The 13,744-nt window shown below is 36.3% G+C and overlaps 2 protein-coding genes across 7 annotated transcripts; both read left to right on the top strand.

Moving 5' to 3' along the window:
* Positions 1-525: 525 nt before the first annotated feature.
* Positions 526-5,566, top strand: LOC127793741 (glucose-1-phosphate adenylyltransferase large subunit 1-like). The gene is made up of 15 exons (XM_052324478.1): positions 526-856; positions 1,009-1,248; positions 1,556-1,678; positions 1,926-2,096; positions 2,464-2,556; positions 2,645-2,728; positions 2,820-2,875; positions 3,232-3,325; positions 3,678-3,863; positions 4,076-4,156; positions 4,334-4,420; positions 4,513-4,617; positions 4,772-4,878; positions 4,982-5,042; positions 5,147-5,566. The coding sequence occupies exons 2-15, from the start codon at positions 1,012-1,014 to the stop codon at positions 5,246-5,248; spliced, it is 1,587 nt and encodes a 528-aa protein (XP_052180438.1). The 5' UTR covers positions 526-856; positions 1,009-1,011; the 3' UTR covers positions 5,249-5,566.
* Positions 5,567-6,339: 773 nt separating this feature from the next.
* On the top strand, positions 6,340-12,226 carry LOC127793563 (SNF1-related protein kinase regulatory subunit gamma-1-like). 6 transcript variants are annotated; one of them, XM_052324320.1, is made up of 11 exons: positions 6,340-6,924; positions 7,016-7,093; positions 8,076-8,176; positions 8,536-8,651; positions 9,474-9,684; positions 9,795-9,979; positions 10,543-10,635; positions 10,886-11,044; positions 11,168-11,250; positions 11,352-11,543; positions 11,699-12,226. In XM_052324320.1, exons 4-11 carry the CDS (start codon positions 8,568-8,570, stop codon positions 12,084-12,086), a joined length of 1,395 nt encoding a protein of 464 aa, XP_052180280.1. In that variant the 5' UTR covers positions 6,340-6,924; positions 7,016-7,093; positions 8,076-8,176; positions 8,536-8,567; the 3' UTR covers positions 12,087-12,226. The 6 variants fall into 6 exon arrangements, with proteins under 6 accessions (XP_052180280.1, XP_052180285.1, XP_052180283.1 ...); XM_052324325.1 differs by having other exon boundaries at positions 9,403-9,684; positions 9,814-9,979; XM_052324323.1 differs by having other exon boundaries at positions 9,403-9,684.
* The last annotated feature ends 1,518 nt before the right edge of the window (positions 12,227-13,744 follow it).

The following is a 13,744-nucleotide window of genomic DNA, read 5'->3' as shown; positions in this document are numbered from 1 at the left end:
AAAATAAAATTATAAGATTCAACAGTACTAACTCTTAAGACTTAACTCTTTAAAAGAATAATAATAAACTATATATATAACAATTCACAATTAATATTAATTAAAAGTAGCCATGCATAGAAAGTGTCTCAAAAATAATTCTAAACAACGGGCCGAGGAGTTCTGTAGAACATAGATATATAGATAGTATCGTACCATAGAAATAATTCAAAATTTTATCATTAAAAATAATATTATAATATGCCTAAATGTACAAGTTTCTTTAAGCTCATAATTAAGATTTTAAATTTATCTGGGTAATAATAATCATAATATATATTCTTAATTATTATTTTCTTTATTTTTTGTAGTATAGTATTATAATAATATTCCAGTCCCATACCGTACCCTTCAATATACTGCTCTATGTAACATGATCATTAGTGCATGGGCACATGCACGAAATGCATGCATGCATGCAGAAATTTATGTATATATGAATCCCATATAAATAAATTATACTCTGAAACCTGAAACAGAAAGGTGCTCAATTCATTGCTCAAAAATAATAATGGTTCTTGTTGTCTATATATATGTTTGGAGCGTCCGCATCATATATATAATATGATAGTGTTATATAAGTACCAATATTGCCAACCGCCACCTTCAACTTCAATTCGATCAGCTCTTCACTCGATCTCTTCAATTTCAGACTTCTTTGTGGTATAATATTTGAGCCTTCTCCTATCTGCGGAAATTTTGGTGGTCAAAGCTTCAACACTCATCCAGTACTAGTCAGTCCCCTTCTGTCTTCCCGAGATCTATGCTGCTTTCATCTTCATCATTTCAGGTTGATTAATATTAATCTCATCAACGCGTGAGTTCTCTTAAACCCTTCTCAGCTTCCCTGATTTAATTAGCTCTCAGTTTCTCTGTAATGCATATATATGCTTTGGGGTCTACTAACTGGGATTAATTTATTTTCTTACCGATTGTTGGTTTAACTGAGTATTGGTGAATCAACTGCAGGTAATGGATTCTTGCTGTGCAACTTTGAGGGCCAATTCCTCTTTGGGAAAACTGAGCAAACGTTGCCTCGGCGATGGAGATTATGGGTTTTGCGGGGAGAAAGTAAGAGGGAGTCTGAAGAACAACAATCTTTGGGTTAATCAGTTGGCAAAAGGTTTGAGCATTGAGAAAAGAGCTAGGAATATCAGACCTAGGGTTTCTTGCTCTGTCATTACTTCAGACCATAGCGAAGAAACGTTGGTGAGTTGCTTTCCTTTCTTGAATGGGTAATTGTAATTCCATTCAAATAGGAATTTTGTATAAATTTGGTATGTGGCCATTTTGTATTCATTCCTATCCCATCATAACCACACAAAAATGCCAGGGTCCGTTTTCTACGTAAAATTTCTTGTAAGGATATCATTTTCCCTTCTAAATCAGAGAAAGGGTTGGATGTTTAGGTGAACACTCCTCAGTGCATCTGTTTTGGAATTTGGTGGGGGTGAAATTGGTTGAAAGTGCTTGATGAATATGAAAAAATCTCATTTATGTTTTGCTTTGATGTTAGACCATTGAAAAGCCCCGACTTGAGAGACGAAGAGCCGACCCGAAAAATGTGGCTGCAATCATATTGGGAGGAGGTGCAGGGACTCATCTCTTTCCTCTTACACGTAGAACTGCAACACCTGCTGTAAGAAACTATTCTTGGTTCATCTGCCGAATTATATGACATTATGGCTATTTGGTTCTATACATACAGTTTAAGTCTTCTATTAGAATTACAAGAATTGTGATTTGGCCTGTCAGAAAAGTAGCCCCATTCAGAAGCTAGATTTTCTGATATGGTTCATTGATTATCCAAATGTTGACATGAATTTTTTACCCTTATACAAGGGTTTGGGATTTTCTCATGCCATGAGATGGTATTCAATCTGCAGGTTCCAGTTGGAGGATGCTATAGGCTTATTGACATACCGATGAGCAACAGCATCAACAGCGGCATAAACAAGATTTTTGTATTGACCCAGTTCAACTCTGCTCCCCTCAACCGTCATATTGCTCGGACATATCATGGAAATGGTGTTAACTTTGGGGATGGTTTTGTGGAGGTGCAAGCCCTTAACTGCTCTGTTATTTAGAGATATCGGTATAGAAGTGACATCCCACCCAGTGGCATTAAGGCTTGTGATTGTTGTTGTTCAATCAAGAAGTGATGCCCTTCCTGTGTTGGGATGATTTAGTTGGATAAAACAGTTGAAAAAAACACATTATAAATAAACCTCAAATGAACTTTTCTTGAGGATACATGCAAAAATTTTCTGTGCACACAGAGCGTAAATTGTAGCTGATGGCTGCTTCTTTTTTTCCTCAGCCCTATAAGTGAATAGCCTATAAATCATGCAGAAGAAAGCACATGTTATGATATCCATCTCTTACACCAATTAATCGGCTTCTAAATCTACTCTGTAAAAACAGGTTTTGGCAGCAACGCAAACACCAGGGGAAGCAGGCATGAGGTGGTTCCAAGGGACCGCAGATGCTGTAAGGCAATTTACTTGGGTGTTTGAGGTGAGCTGAATTAATGGATCTTAAGAAGTTACTTCATCCTCTTCCCAACTTGATATAAGAATCTCATGAGTTTTATTTATACCTGCAGGATGCCAGAAACAAGGACATTGACAATATACTAATCCTGTCTGGCGATCATCTTTATCACATGGACTATATGGACTTGGTGCAGGTAGACATTCAGTGATTTTTCAAAGGAGTATTTTTTCATTTTTTTTGCAGTTCAATTTTGCTAATGCATATTGCATGTATTGAACTGACAGAATCACGAGGATAGAAAGGCTGATATTACAGTTTCATGTGTTCCGGTGGGGGATAGGTAAGTCCAGTCTTCTGCTTATCCTTCTTATGAGTTCAAAATTAGATGCATATTGGTTTGTTGTTGTTTTTAGACAGAAAAACACCTCACTCTATTATTGAGATTGTACAAATTTATACTCAAATGATAACTGCTTATATGGTGGCAGTTACACACAAGAAAAAACTGTTATTTAGAAAATAAATAATTATATAATGAATGAAAAACTGTTCTTATAGTTTGCCTAACTACCTGTCTTTATTTCTTGTACATGGTTTTCTACAGTTTTGCTTTTGGAGCCATTTTGAAAGCTCAATTTGATTTAGACCTCATAAATTATAGATTTTAATATAAAGTCGAATTTCACTATTTTCCAGCCGTGCCTCTGATTTTGGATTGACGAAGATAGACCGCAGTGGGCGAATAATCCAATTTGCTGAGAAACCCAAGGGTGCTGATCTCAAAGCAATGGCAAGTTTATTAATCTTTGAATGAGTTATGCTTCATTCAGTTTCCCGGTTAGCATATGAAATTATTAAGCAATGAGGCTGCTCGATCAGTTTAAGAACCAACCCTACTTAAATCCACATGCCACAATTTCAGTGCTAAGATATGCACCATCACTGTATTGCTTACGAAATGTTTGGTAGAAGACGAGGACTAATTCACGATTATATATGCCTATTTCTAGATACTAGAGGCTATCACTATCTGTTAGTCCAGTCTTCTGCTTCTCTCGTTGTTAGACTAATTTTACTTTGCAGTACTGTCTAGATATTTAGAACCCTTTCGACAAATGATATTAGTTTCCTTGACGTTGCAGAGAGTAGATACCACTCTCCTAGGGCTGTCTCCTCAAGATGCTGCAAATGCTCCTTACATCGCTTCAATGGGAGTCTATGTATTTAGGACAGAGATCTTGCTAAAGCTTCTGAGGTGGAGATACCCTACGTCCAATGACTTCGGATCAGAAATCATTCCCGCAGCCGTGATGGAGCATGACGTCCAAGTAAGAAAATACTCTAGAGCTTCGATATTCTTCCATAAAAGATAAAACTTGCTCTGCTCTTGATCCACAAGGAGTGGTTGGTGTTGGATTCACAGCACCTTACTCTGAACCTTTCCCTTTTCGTTCTTAAATTTATGTTTTACTCTTTGCATGCATTGTACTGTATTACTAAGTGATGAGGTGCTTTAATTCTGATGATCTTATTTTGTCAGGCATATATGTTCAGAGACTATTGGGAGGACATTGGAACGCTAAAATGTTTCTTTGATGCTAACTTGGCCCTTACAGACAAGGTCAATTTCACCATTTTTGCTTCTCATATCCCTTTTTGTTCCCCATTTTTGGAACTGATTCAACAAATCTATGTCATGAAATGTAGCGGTCGGCAAGTAACTTTTTCTTATTTTTCAACTACTTATCTCCTATTTAATTTGGTTCTAACACTCCTAAGTTACTTATCCTTTTTACAGTCTCCAAAATTCGAATTTTATGATCCAAAGACACCTTTTTACACGTCCCCTCGGTTCTTACCACCAACCAAAATTGACAAATGCCAGGTGCACTACTTTTCTAGCGATTTTTACCTTATCTTTTCTCCTTTGAAGTGTCTTGCATCTGAGGTTAATTTCAGTTTTTTTGGGTTTTGCAGATTAAGGAGTCAATAATCTCACATGGATGTTTCTTGAGAGAATGTAGAGTTGAACACTCGATTGTGGGTGAACGTTCACGCTTGGACTCTGGCGTTGAGCTTAAGGTTGGAATATAATACCCCCTTAAATACCTATTTTTAACACAACGAAGCCAACTTACAAGTAGATAGATAAAAGAAGATCAGATCAGTGGTTCTCTTTCGAAGAATTTAAGAAAATGCAAAACGGCTTCACTCTCTCTGTAATTCCTTCTTGCAGGATACCTTGATGATGGGGGCAGACTACTATCAAACAGAATCCGAAATCGCATCTCTGTTGGCAGAGGGTAAGGTTCCAATCGGCATTGGAAGGAATACAAAAATAAGGTAAGTGCTTGACCGAAAGAAAACTCATATAAGTTTCAACGGGGAGTTAGTGAATCGCCTTCTGACAAACTATTCCATCCTCTCTTGTTGTCTTAATGCGAAGAAATTGCATCATCGACAAGAACGCAAAGATCGGCGCAGATGTGGTCATCAGGAACAAAGATGTGCGTAAAATCCTTATCCATGCTTGTGATCTGCTTAACCATTTCTATTTCTCCTCTCTCTCTTTGGGGATCAATTCATTTTTAAACGATATGCCATGTCTCAGGGCGTCCAAGAAGCAGACCGACCAGAGGAAGGATTTTACATCCGGTCTGGGATCACCGTCATATTAGAGAAGGCGACAATCGAAAATGGCACGTTTATATAGGTGGACTTTGAAGCTGCCATGCCAAGGAGGTTTTGGAGGAGACAGTTCACTGGAAGGTGATCAAAGCCCGACACTCTGTTCCAGCATGTATGATGGAAAAGCTTCCAACGAACTTTGAGCGTAAAGAAAAAGGAAGCATAAAAGGGGGGCTGGGCTGATGGCTGAGGACAGTTCGAGGCTGCACAGCTGCTTGCTTTTCTTCTTCCCTTGTAGAGAATTCCTTTTTCAACAACTTTTTTAAGTGTCTCAACTGAAGCTTTTATTAAACTCTACTTACTGTAATAAATAATGTTATTATCTATCTTTGTATTTGGACAATATCGGCCCAATCTCAACCCGATTTTGGCTCTACATTAGTCTGCAGCAGTAATATTATCGTTACACGATGGGTACTCTCACGTGTTCTTCAAATTTTATCCTAATTAATGAGGATTTCATCCTTGTTAATGATAAATTCTATCTACATTTAATAAAGGTCTCGTCGGTACTATGTCATCGCCAAGGAGTCCCGTCAACGTCGGATATTTAGTTTCATTACTCTACAACACCTGATATAAGTATGCATGTAATAAGATCTCTCATTTTTTTATATAAACTAATTCTGTCGAGAATTAATGTATATTTTTTTTCAGTCTATCGATAATTAATCATTGTCAGAGTATTTATAGGTTTCAGTTACCCAAAGAATCTTACTCCCTGTCCCTGCAACATGTTTTGGCCAACTTTTGGAAGAGAATTTGTGGAGGAAGAAGCAATGAAGACAGCTCTCTTGCCATTTTTCAAGCCTTTTAAGCCACAGAACATCAGTTAAACCATCGACTGTTAAGATGTTTACACGCATACTGTAGACTTTTTTCTTAAGCTTCAATTGTTTGAACTTAAGATGTTTTACGTTGAAAATCATATTTTAAATGCATACAAATATTAGTTTTCACTTGTATATAATAAAAAATATATATATATATAATATCTATATAATAAAACAGAATGATTTTTGAAAATGTCTTTTGATTCTACGGCTGAGATGAATTTCAGTGTAAATGAATGACTTAAATCAACTTTCACATTTCACTTTCCCGCTCAGTCTACCCTCTACCTGCGCTCCTCTCTCTCTCTTTCTCTCCCCCATAGCCGCCCAAACTTCTCTCTCTCTCTCTCAGTCACCCGTTCGCGCCACCGCCGTCGCCGTCACCCCGCCACCGCTGCTTGCCCTTTCATAGCCTGCAGTATCGCCCACCGTTGCCTCCCCTCGCATCGCCATCGTCCCTCCCTCCGCCGCTCGCACAGCCGTCGCCCCCACCACCGGCCATAGACCGCACGGTTGCCCCCCCACCCCCGTCGTCGCCCCGATCCGCCAACATCCCCGACTCGCGAGGTTCAGCCATGGCCGCCCTCTTCCTCTATTTTTCTGATATATACATATATATCTGTGTTTGTGCATATATGTATGTGTTTTTATTCACCCATTTTCTCTCTCTCTCTCCCCCATAGCCGCCCAAACTTCACCCGTTCTCTCTCTCTCTCTCTCTCACCCTCCATTTCCGAGCACAGCCAGATTCGGCTACCAGCAGCGGCGGCGGCTTCAGCAACGGAAACGGCGGCTGTGGCTCCCTCCTCTAGCATCCGGAGACCGGCCGCTGTCGAGAGCTCGCGCTTCGTCATGCCTCTCTCTCCAGGTTTCCATCTCTACCTTTCTCCAGTTTTTGTATATGTATTCTGTTTCTGGCTCTGTTTTTTATCTCTGCCAGTGGCTTTGTTTTGCTGCAGCGTTTCAAGTCAGCTATTAGGGCAACTGGAAGCTTTTCGTGCCTTCTGGACCACCGGCACACCCACGGCGAAGAATGGGTTTGTGCCACAACTTAGCTAAAGGCTCTTATTTGCTCTAAATTGGCAATAAGCTTTATATTAAACACTTACATATTGACTGTTGCGCATAATCTTTGGCTCTTGGAATGTTGGTATATCAGCGCATCTTATGGCTGCTCCTTATGCTTCTATTTCATTTTACTGCCTCTTTTTCTACTTTAATTTTCCCTTTTTGTTTTGTGAGCAGCATAACCCTGAACCTGGCATTTAAACTATTGCCAGAAATAGACAATATAACCTTGGTCCATACTTCACATATATTTGGTATGAAATAGTTACTGTTTCAAATACTCGAGGAGCTTGATAAGCATGTATTTGTCTGTATCTTTTTTTCCCTCCCTGCTCTGCTTTTTCCTTTTTATTTTGCTTTTATTCAAAGATATTGAAAGTGAATATCATGGAATGTGGATGAATTTGGTGCCTGATCAGCCATCATTGATTTACGCCATGACATGTTTGAGGTCAGTAATTTTATTTTTAAAAGTATAATTGGATTGACCATGTTATGCTTTGCATGATACAAGGAGACGGGAAGTATAACTCCATTTCTGCTAAACTTAAATGTATGGCGTTGGAAAAAAGATTAATCAGGCAATGCCCAATCTGGACATGGGATGCAGAATAGGTTACACGGAAAATATTTCTATTTTATATCCATTTGTAACAATCTGTTGAGCTATTGAGGATAATTGTCACACTACCGGAGGCATTTCATAATTGCCAGTTTTTTTTCCCATTTCGTTTTTCAATTCTGATTTGTGTTATTTGATTCTGGTTGAATTCAGTTCATTTAGCTTATGGTATCTATCTGTTGCTAGGGTATGGAATTATATGAGGAATGCATATTTGTCCGCTTAATAGATTTCTGTAAATGTCCGCTTATTTGTAGTTAGTTTTAGAAGTTTAGAAGAATATAACATTTACAGTCTTGAATTTTGTGTCATTGTATGGATGGGTGCAGATTTCGTTTTGATGATTTAGTGTCTTCTTCTTCTGCCTCCCAACTCAAGCCGTTGGTTAAGAATTTTAATAAGTCGGAGTCCACTCCTAATTATTCTCAAGGTTACTTTCCCCTCTTTTCTAGGGTTTCTTTTTCTTCGTTTATGATTGATCGTCGTTTACTCTGTTTTCAGTCATATTCGTTTTATTTTCTAATTCAAGCTTATTGTTGGGTCATGTCAATTGTTTGATCAGATTATTCTCTCTTTTTTGTTGCCGGCTGGGGGAGGTTTAGTATTTGAATTTAAAAAAAAAAAAGAAATAATACCCAATGATCGATTATTTCCTTATGAATAGGATTGCAATTTTCGTGGGCATTGTATAATCTTCTTCTTTTTGTTTTTTTAGTTTTTGTCAATTTTGGTTTTTGTATGTGATGTGCCCTACGCTGATGAGATGAGATTATGTTGTTGATGATGCAGAAGAAGATGTGCATTTGGGGGTTGCACATTAGATGTGCAAGGCTGGAAATTATAAGCAAGCTCTGGAGCACTGCAATGCTATTTATGAGAGCAACCCACTGCATTTATATTATCAGGTCTCTTAACCTTTTGCATTTTTAATTAGTTTCCAAAACCCAATTTTCTCTTTTCATGGTGTTGCCTAAGTTCTAGAAAGTGATCAACTTCTTTTCTTCAGTTTATTTTCTATCTTTTTATGCAATGCTTTCTTAATATTCCATTTAGTTTGCTCGGACTACAGTTTCTAATGTAATTTATTGTTCATTCAATAATGAAGAAGGATAAATGAAAATCTTATATGTGCAAGCCATTATGTGGACAGATGTCTATTGTATGGAGAGAGGGAGATGCAGGGTTTAGTAGAGAACTAACTAACAAAAGCAGCAGGCTATTAAGTATCAATTAGCCTCAATTAAGGGAACTATAACTAATGTTGTTGTCAATCTTCAATTTTAACACACAACTACTTCTTAGAATTGAGCCACACTTTAAAAGTGCTATGGAAACATGGCAAATGCTTGGAAGGTAGTGTTATACCTAATATAAGTGTTATTATGCTTCGTACAAATAGGCTGAGTTCTTTTTATTATAAAACGTTAATAAGTATACAATAACTTACTTTTATATTTTGATTTGCAATATTGGTGAACATTATAAATTTTATATATTTGTTTTTTATTTAAGTTTTGTAGAGCATTTTAACATAATATGTACAAATTATAACTACATTTTAATCTTAATATTATTTATACCGTGTCTTTAGGCACTGGTATACGCTAGTATATATATATTGTACCAATTGTAAATTAAGGGTATTATTTTTCTTAGGGGAAAATACTAGAAGAATAGGAACTGCCAAATCTGAATGATCCAAACCAACTGGGTGGAAAAATATGCAGAAGCAGAGAGATGATGGATTCGAGAAATGCAGAGAAACGAGGGAGGAAGCACAAGGCGGTGGAACCGCAACGGGGCGACTAATCTCCGATCAGCACCACCACAAAGGCGGAAACAACCCCGCAATGGCGGCGGAGTCGGCCACCGCCCTCCAAGCCTTCCTCGATCGCATTCCCATCAACTCCATCACCGGCCTCAACAACTCTTCAACCGGTGCTTATATATTCATTCTTATTCGTACAGATATTCATTTATTGGATTTCTGTTCCTAAATCTACCTCTTCAATTTCTTCTTCTTCTTTGCTTTTATTTGCATTGCGAAGTGTTGGATCTTAAAACCAGGGACTGTTTGGGAGATGCAATACGTTTGTTGTACGAGAAGAATGTTTTTGGCGCTGCCATAGCAGACGATGGACTGGAGGAGGAAGAGACCACCATTGGCCGGAGACAAGCCGATCGCTATATTGGATTCATTGATTTTTCTAGAATGGTGCTCTGGTCTCTTCGGGTAACTTTTTTCCAAATTGCTCTAAATTGATCGCCATGACGAACTATGGAAATGGTACTTTTCTTGAATTTTGGAAAATCATGCTGGTCCCCCAAGTGAATGATAACAAGACAAGACAGTTTGCGTGAATGTATTCGCAAAACGTTTTGTATGATCTTTTATAGGTATCTTTCCATGATCTTTTCAACAATTCCAGGCCTCCATGGGGAGAAATATTCAATAATAACTAATACAAAACAATTATACAGTATCGTGTTAGGGTAATATCACAGTTCAATATACGTTGTCATTATTCAAGTATGAACATATGAAAGCGGGTAGTTTTTGATAAATTTTAAAATTAAAATAAAGTTTGTTCTCGCGTCATCTCCGTTGACATGTATTCACAATTGAAGTTAATAATAATGTATGATTAGAACGTGATATCATATTAACATGGTGATGTAACATCAAGTTGTATTGAGTATTTTCTCCTCAAGAGCATAAATTGTGAGTTGTCTGGGATGTTGTTATTAAAAATTGGAGGACTCTAATATTAAACTTACCCTAAACTGATTTCCCAGGAATGTGAGAAAACTGATACTTTGGCGGATGATAAGAACAGCAATGGTTTCTTCTCCATGCTAGAACATAATCCCCATATTGCCAAAATTCAGGTACACTTTTCCTCTTTTGGTTGGAATGATAATTTAACAATATATCCACTACCAAATGCAGAAGCTAGATATGTTCCTTCTAGCAATATGTTGCAATATTAGGAGTAACATCAAAATGCTTCAACGGCCTGTTTGTTCTCTGCTGTTGTGGGAATTTTGTATAACCTGACTTTGAATGTGAATAAATTCACTATCTGCTCTGTATTTTCTTGCCTCTAGCTACCATTATGCTAATTGCTCTCCCGAGCAGGTTGGTGATCTAGCCAAGTCATTCCTTTGGGATCCCTTCCTCCCCGTGCGTTCAAGCGATTCCTTATTCCATGTTCTGTTGCTTCTTTCCAAACATCGGCTACATTTTGTGCCAGTTACCGAACCTTCCAGTACGAGGCTTATTGGCTTTGTCACTCAGGTAGTTCAATCTTATCTGCATGCAGTTCCGTATACGAATCGACTTTAATTGCCCTATCCTATCCCTTGAAAGGACATACAAATGCAAGAAAAGAAGGAATAACTGATAGTATACTTCTGGCAGAATGCAGTTATCTCGCTGCTCCTCCAGTCGTCTGGACTCGAATGGTTCGATAATATTGCAGACATGGGTCTATCAGATATCCGGTTGGTACCTGCAGGTTTATTTCATTACAGAAACTTGGACAAGTCCATCTAGTAGCTGCCATGCACACACTGTTTTAAATCATCTTTTATTGTCTGTCTAGCTTTGAAAATGAGGAGCATGCTGTTTTTGTATATGGAGACCAAAGCATTGCAGAGACAATGCACATCCTGTGGGAAAGCCGAATAGGTGCAGCTGCAGTGATGGAAAGGGGGACTAAGAGACTCATCGGGTCCTTGAGCAACAGTGATCTATATATTTTCCTGGACAACAATGATGTTTTTAACAACAGAAAGTAAATTGTTTTCGATTTTACTCTCTTTACAGCAATTACACTGTAAAGAATTCTAACTCGCAAATCATCTCTGTGTGACCACCCCATTTTGTATGACCGTTCTTTCATTCTTCTAGATTCTTGACTAAAAGTAAGCATGCTCGACTCTATTACAGGAGCCTGACAGCTCAGGAACTTATTCGCATGCAAGGCAAGAAGGCAGATTCTGATCCCAGCATTGAGCAAGACCTCGGGGCTTCTCTTCCAACCGGGGTTCTCAATCTGAGAAACAACAGCCTTCCAAGGATTGATTCGCCGGTAACAATCAGGAAAACTGACACTCTCAAGCAAGCCATGGAGAGGTTGACAATTACAAATTGCAGCTTCTGTTTTATAGTGGATGAATTGAGGCAAGTACAAGGTGTGCTTACTCTCAAGGACATTATCTCTCAGTTTGCTCCACCCTGTATAGATTCCAGGATCAATGGAGGAGGGTTTTTTGACACTGCATTGGAACAGACTGGGTGCCACATTGAAGCAGGAACCATGATCTGTGATCACTGATATGTTCTCCAGCTCTTGACCTTTGCTCTTTCATGGGGCTTTGATCAGTTAAGTGAATGCATTCTTGCGTTTGTGTGTAGAGATAAGGCAAAAAACAGAGACTTATTTCCTGTTACATGAAAGAATATGCATATTGCTTTTGTTTGATCTATCACCACTCACTCTTCTCACTCCTTTTTGCTATAAAGTTCTCATTATAGAATTGTGAAAAACAATCTTTTTTCTAAAAATAATGGTAAGGTTTAGGCAGAAAAATTAATGGTAAGATTATGTTTAAAAATCAAATTGTGTCTCAAATCTTGTGAAATGAGAGACTCGTGCTTTAATAATATCTTATGTCATTTACTATTTTTTATACATTTATTTTTTGTAGGTAAATCTATGTAAATGACCCAAAGCCATTAAATTTTTTTTGGGAAAATTAAAATTATTTTTATTAAATAATAGAAAACATTGTATTAATTAATTTGTTATTCATTTTTATTGAAAAATCACATGCATTATTATATAATACAATTTTTTTAAATTCAATAATACCACAAATTATTATTATCTCAAAATTTTGTTGACAAACGAAAAGTTAAAAGTATAAACAAACTTATAATATGCAAAATTATAAATAGCACACTGATATGCATGTACATGTTAAATTATATCTCCATATATATATTCATTTATAATTGTAAATCTTAAAAAATCATGGGCTCTGCTGGGTCGCCTAACCCTAGACATGCAGCGTGACTCAGACCAACCCATACTTAATTGAACATTGGCAGTCGCTTCACATTTACAATTAAAAGCATTAAACAATATCATCCTTCTATTTCTAGCCATTTTTTTAAAAAATAAGGCTCCATTTTTTTTATTGTTTTTAATTTATTTTTAATTTTTAATTTTCTAAAATAATGAAAACACGTTCTCTTTACTGTTTTTAAAAATATATTTTTGAAAATAAAAAAATTTATAAAAAAAACTCAAAATAACAAAAAGTTATTTTAAATGTTTTCATCTAAAACAAACTTTAAATTCAAAATACATTTATTTATTTATTCATATTTTATTATTGTAATGAAAAAAATATTAAAAAAATCATTAACTTTAAAAAAATATTTTTAATAATATATTAACATTAAATATTTTTAATTTACTGAATAATCAAATTTATTAAATAAAATATTATTAAAAAATTATTTTCAAAATTTCAAAGAGAACACATTTTCTAATTTTTATTTTGAGAAATATGTTTTCAAAATGACAAAGAGAACGCGTTTTCAATTTTCTAAAAACAGATTACCAAAATAGAAAACTGAAAACGAATTCAAAAGTCAAAACTAAAAATTGAAAAGTAAAGAAAACGCAGTCTAAAATTCATAACAACAGTAGCAGCCAAATAAGTAATGAATGAAAACTCTTAACATCATTCTGCAAATGTAATTTTGTATAACTCGAAATTTACGCGAAATTTGAGTTTTAAGTTAAATAATGAGTTTGGGTAAAAATAAATTGACACAAAATTAAGAAGAAAATAATTGTGTTAAATAAATAATAACTCTTGAAATACGTTACATTATTATTAAAAAGGTTAATCATATTACCTATACACATTTAAACATTTAATGTGTATGTGTATCTCGTTTAACTCAAGTAATCTATTTAAC

This window comes from Diospyros lotus, chromosome 1 (genome assembly GCF_014633365.1).
Source record: "Diospyros lotus cultivar Yz01 chromosome 1, ASM1463336v1, whole genome shotgun sequence".
In the NCBI taxonomy this organism is placed as follows: Eukaryota; Viridiplantae; Streptophyta; class Magnoliopsida; order Ericales; family Ebenaceae; genus Diospyros; species Diospyros lotus.
This window is presented reverse-complemented; position numbering and strand designations above follow the sequence as displayed.